The 4,376-nt window shown below is 38.5% G+C and overlaps 1 protein-coding gene across 1 annotated transcript in view; it reads left to right on the top strand.

Moving 5' to 3' along the window:
- mtor (mechanistic target of rapamycin (serine/threonine kinase)) overlaps positions 1-4,376 on the top strand; it is a 122,879-nt gene that overhangs the window by 10,852 nt on the left and 107,651 nt on the right. Inside the window, exons 13-16 of the mRNA XM_015377824.1 lie at positions 1,138-1,260; positions 1,443-1,526; positions 2,049-2,141; positions 2,301-2,435. Of these exons, the coding sequence (XP_015233310.1) occupies positions 1,138-1,260; positions 1,443-1,526; positions 2,049-2,141; positions 2,301-2,435 (435 nt within the window). The remainder of the gene's footprint in view (positions 1-1,137; positions 1,261-1,442; positions 1,527-2,048; positions 2,142-2,300; positions 2,436-4,376) is intronic.

Below are 4,376 nucleotides of genomic sequence, written 5' to 3'. Positions count from 1 at the left end.
AATGGGACACATAACAGAGTGCGCCTTTTAGTACGGTGCGCCTTATGGTCGTGAAAATACGGTAATATTTTTTTTGTTTATTATTTTTTTACATTCCTCTCTCAAATGACTAAACAAAAGCTCAGAATCTGGTCTCACTTGAAACAAAATAGAGATTCACCGATACAGGTCTTCATAGAGTCGATATTTATTATTTTGACACCAGTTAAGCCAAACCCTGAAATGCACTTTCCATTTTAACGGGGCCTATTTTTCAGAACAGTGTTTCCTTCTCTTTCACTTACACGATAAACAGGGTGATAACAAATGGTACACAAGTCTTAATTTAAACAATAAGGAACATTAATTAATGCACCTCATCACTCTGAATTTAGTGTTAAAACAAAATGTTTATTCTTTTGTTTTTATTAATTTTTTTTTCTATTCTTCACAGTTGAATGAACTTCTGCATATGATGAAAGAATTTTTGGAAAAACAGCAAAATCTTTAATTTTAACCGTTAAAACCATCAATTTCTAATGTTTCAGCCTCCTTTTTTACGCTATGTCTAAAGAAAAATAGATAAATAGATCAGGGTAGTTGTTATGACAACAAAATAACCAGATATGTGAAGGCTTTGAATTGTCACTGTGAAATGACATGTATGTTTAGCATTCATTCATATGTGGGTCACAATGTGAGATTATTCCTATGATAAAAAAGGGAACGAATACTAAAATTTATAGAAAAAAACTTTTCTGACTTGATAATAATTCTGCTGTTTTATCATTAATCTAGCTGCGGTTTTATACAGCTGCCACTAGATGGGAGCAAAGGCTGTAATATAGCATATGAAGCATTTTTTTCCCTAGTTATATTTTACACTTTTGTCAAAGAAAACATATATGGGCGTGTTTTGATGGTGCAGTCGTTAGCGCACATGACCCATGGAGGCCTTAGTCCATGACCTGGCCGACCCGGGTTCGAATCCGACTTGTGGTCCTTTTCTGCATGTCTCTCCCCTTCTCTCATACCCCCTTTCCTTCAGTCTAAGGTCCAAAAAAGAGCCACTATTACTGCAAAAACTAAAAAAAAAACAACAATTCTATTCAGAGAAACTGATACTTTATGAAAACTTTGGATGTTTTTGTTTTTCAGATTCTAACAGAGCTGGAACACAGTGGCGTCGGCAGGAACAAAGAACAGAGCGCTCGTATGCTTGGTCACCTGGTCTCCAACGCACCCCGCCTCATACGACCATATATGGAGCCCATTCTCAAAGTAAAATAATTTTTTCATATTACTTTCTAACTGTAACACTTGTCTTATGCTCTAGACTTAATTGCTTGTAAACAAGTGAAGACTGAAGACTATTTCCAAATATCTTAGGAACAATTAGGTTCACACTTTCTGCATAAAAAGAAAGCTTTGATTCAGAACCTGCTTTAATGTTCGGCTTGCAGGCTCTCATACTGAAGCTTAAAGATCCAGATCCTAACCCTGGAGTGGTGATCAGCGTCCTCGCAACAATCGGAGAGTTGGCTCAGGTAAGGCCGCTTCATTTTAAGATGGATTAAATCTGTACTGAGCGTGTTTTAGGTGGACTGAAAATGATCATTTGAATGTTTTATAGCTGTTTTTATATAGACAGACGTGGTATAAATTAAATTTGCATCCATCTTATCCCTATCTGTCTAGGTGTTTCAATCGTTCCAACACAGGAGTCTGGATAGGACAGTTAGGGGCCGCCAGGCCCCGCAGTGCAGACAGAGTGCAGGAGATGCTTAGGTGTACAGAGTTTACACAGCTGAACCAGTTCAGGAAGAGGCAGAGGTGCAAATGTTGAGGAATAGAGCGGCAAGAAGGAACAAAGGGAATGTAGGGAAAAGAAAAGAGAAGGCAATGATTTGATTCGTAATGATCATGATGGTAGCTCATCATATGACTGTAGACTGACTTTGCTGCCCTGTTTCTGTTTTTTTAGTGAAGAACTGATCAGATTCCTTAGTTTCAGGGACTCTTTTGACTGAATATTATTGATGTGATTTTTATTGGCTGTCACTGAGTAGGTGAGCGGTCTGGAGATGAGGAAGTGGATGGACGAGCTCTTCCCTATCATCATGGACATGCTGCAGGACTCATCGTCATTGGCTAAGCGTCAGGTAAGGAGAACCATTACGGTAAATGAAATACATTTATTGAATTTAATATTTAGTAATAAAGAATATGCTTTTACAAATAAAATAAAACCAGAGCCAGACGTCTCTTCTGTATTGGCAACATTCAGCAGTATCCACTGTCTGTTTATGACTTTCCTCCAGGTGGCGCTGTGGACACTGGGCCAGAAGGTAGCGAGTACAGGCTATGTGGTGGAGCCATACCGCAAATATCCTTCGCTTCTAGAAGTGCTGCTCAACTTCCTGAAGACAGAGCAGAACCAGGGGATAAGGAGGGAGGTATGACTGAAGGCCTGCTGCTCTTCATGCTACTGCCCCTAACATGTTTATACTTTTAAGCTAGTGGAGAGTCCATCAAACTTTTATTTTGATCTCATACTCTCCTGTAAGCAGGGGGGGATTTACCTTAAGGCAATACTAGGCAGTTGCCTAGGGCCCCAAGTTCCTGGGGGCCCCATTAGTCTCTGTTTACATGTATGGTTAATACAACTATTCTTTATTTGTGCTTTTGCTAAAATGCCATCAGAACCAGTGGTGGAGTTTTTTTCCAGGGGGGCTATAAATTCAAAATGGGTGTATACCAAAAACCAATCAAATGTATACTAAGTTATCACACTAGAATATACATATGATGCCCACAATAAAAACATCATAAAAACACTTTATAAAAATGTACAGGTTTACTTTTTGTCCATAAATCTTGCCCTTCTGAGGCTTTGTAAAGGCAAATATTGTGTTTTGCATGATCCAATATTGTGTCACAAACCTAAAAAAATAATATACCAGTCTAATAATGGAGAAGCTCTTAGTCAGGTTTATATTTTTTTAATGTATAAAAACTATATATATTTGCAAATTAACAAACTTCTAGAAAAAGTAGACTATATTACATTATTTTCTATGTGAATTCCAGATTGTTTATTCTTCTTTGCCTTTTCTAAAAAGTGTTTTAAATCAGTCCTACCTGTCTTTATCCATGCTGTGTCAGACGTTTAAAAAAAGGAGGCAGCAGAATAAAGCTTTAGCCTCGCTGCATGCAGTTAGCCAAGCCTTCTTGCTAAACCAGGTCCTGGAAAAGGACGTTTCTTGCACCATTTCTCTCTCTCTCTTTCTCTCCAATGCGAGTCAGCCTGTCAATCACCCACCTAACATCTGCGCTGTGGCGGGAGGTGGAGAGCAAGTACACTTCCTGTCACCTCAGGGCACAGTTCTCCTGCGCTCCAAGCTCTCCTACACCTTTGTATTGCGGAGGAGCTACTGCGCCATACAACTTTTAACGAGAGTCAATGGGCTAAGATTTTTGCGCCCTAGGGTAGAAATATGTCACCAATGCGACCAAAAATGGAATGACGCTTTACTAGTCATTAAAGATTTATTTTGCACATCTAAGAAATATATATTAACATACTTCGAAATATTTTAAATTTTAATTTAAAATTCAATTATTTAAAGAAATATGTATTATGTCCTTATCAGGGTCATTGGGTGGGTGGAGTGGCACTCTGGCGCCCTCTATTGACCAACTGCCACTAATCAGAAGACTTATAATACATTTGCTGCACATGTTCTGAAAGGTCCAAACAAACAGCAGCAAACCATTTGAAAACAAACGACCAGTTGCCAACGTAGAGCTTTTGTCGTTATATTTAGCGACTTTTCTGACTCTTCTAGCATTTTTATTTAAAAAAAAAAAGTGCCAAATCTAGTGACTTTTTCTGCTACTGCAGAGTTGGGAGAGAACATCTAAAAGCAGTGAACTCTGCTCTCCAGAGCAAGTAGATTGGTAACCCCGCCTCCTGCTCTCCTCTATCTTGTCTGCGGTCATGATTCATGCAGCTATTATTTCATCCAAATGAAAAATGGAGAACAGAGAAGCAGATCATGGATTGTCTACAGTGAAAAGACGGACTGTGTTATTTACTTTTGCTGTCGCATGAAAAGTCAGCATCAGAGTACAAAACATTGAGAGGAAAACAAAAAGAAAGGGGACAAAACGTAGAACAAATAATGTATGTCTATTCTATAAAAATGTCTGTATCTGTATAATGAGGTCTGTTTTATGTGTTGTTTTCTCAATTCAGAGGGCCCCATGCCTGTCTTTGCCTAGGGCCCCAAATTTGCTAATTCTGCCCCTGCCTGTAAGCTTTCAGTTTGGATGATAGACCTTAAAATTGGCCCCAGACATAAGTTTATTTAAGGGAAACAAAGTAACTAAGGTTG

This window comes from Cyprinodon variegatus, unplaced genomic scaffold (genome assembly GCF_000732505.1).
Source record: "Cyprinodon variegatus isolate N-32 unplaced genomic scaffold, C_variegatus-1.0 Scaffold159, whole genome shotgun sequence".
NCBI classification, from domain to species: Eukaryota; Metazoa; Chordata; class Actinopteri; order Cyprinodontiformes; family Cyprinodontidae; genus Cyprinodon; species Cyprinodon variegatus.
The sequence above is the reverse complement of the archived record's forward strand: the minus strand, read 5'-3'. Positions and strand labels throughout refer to the sequence as shown.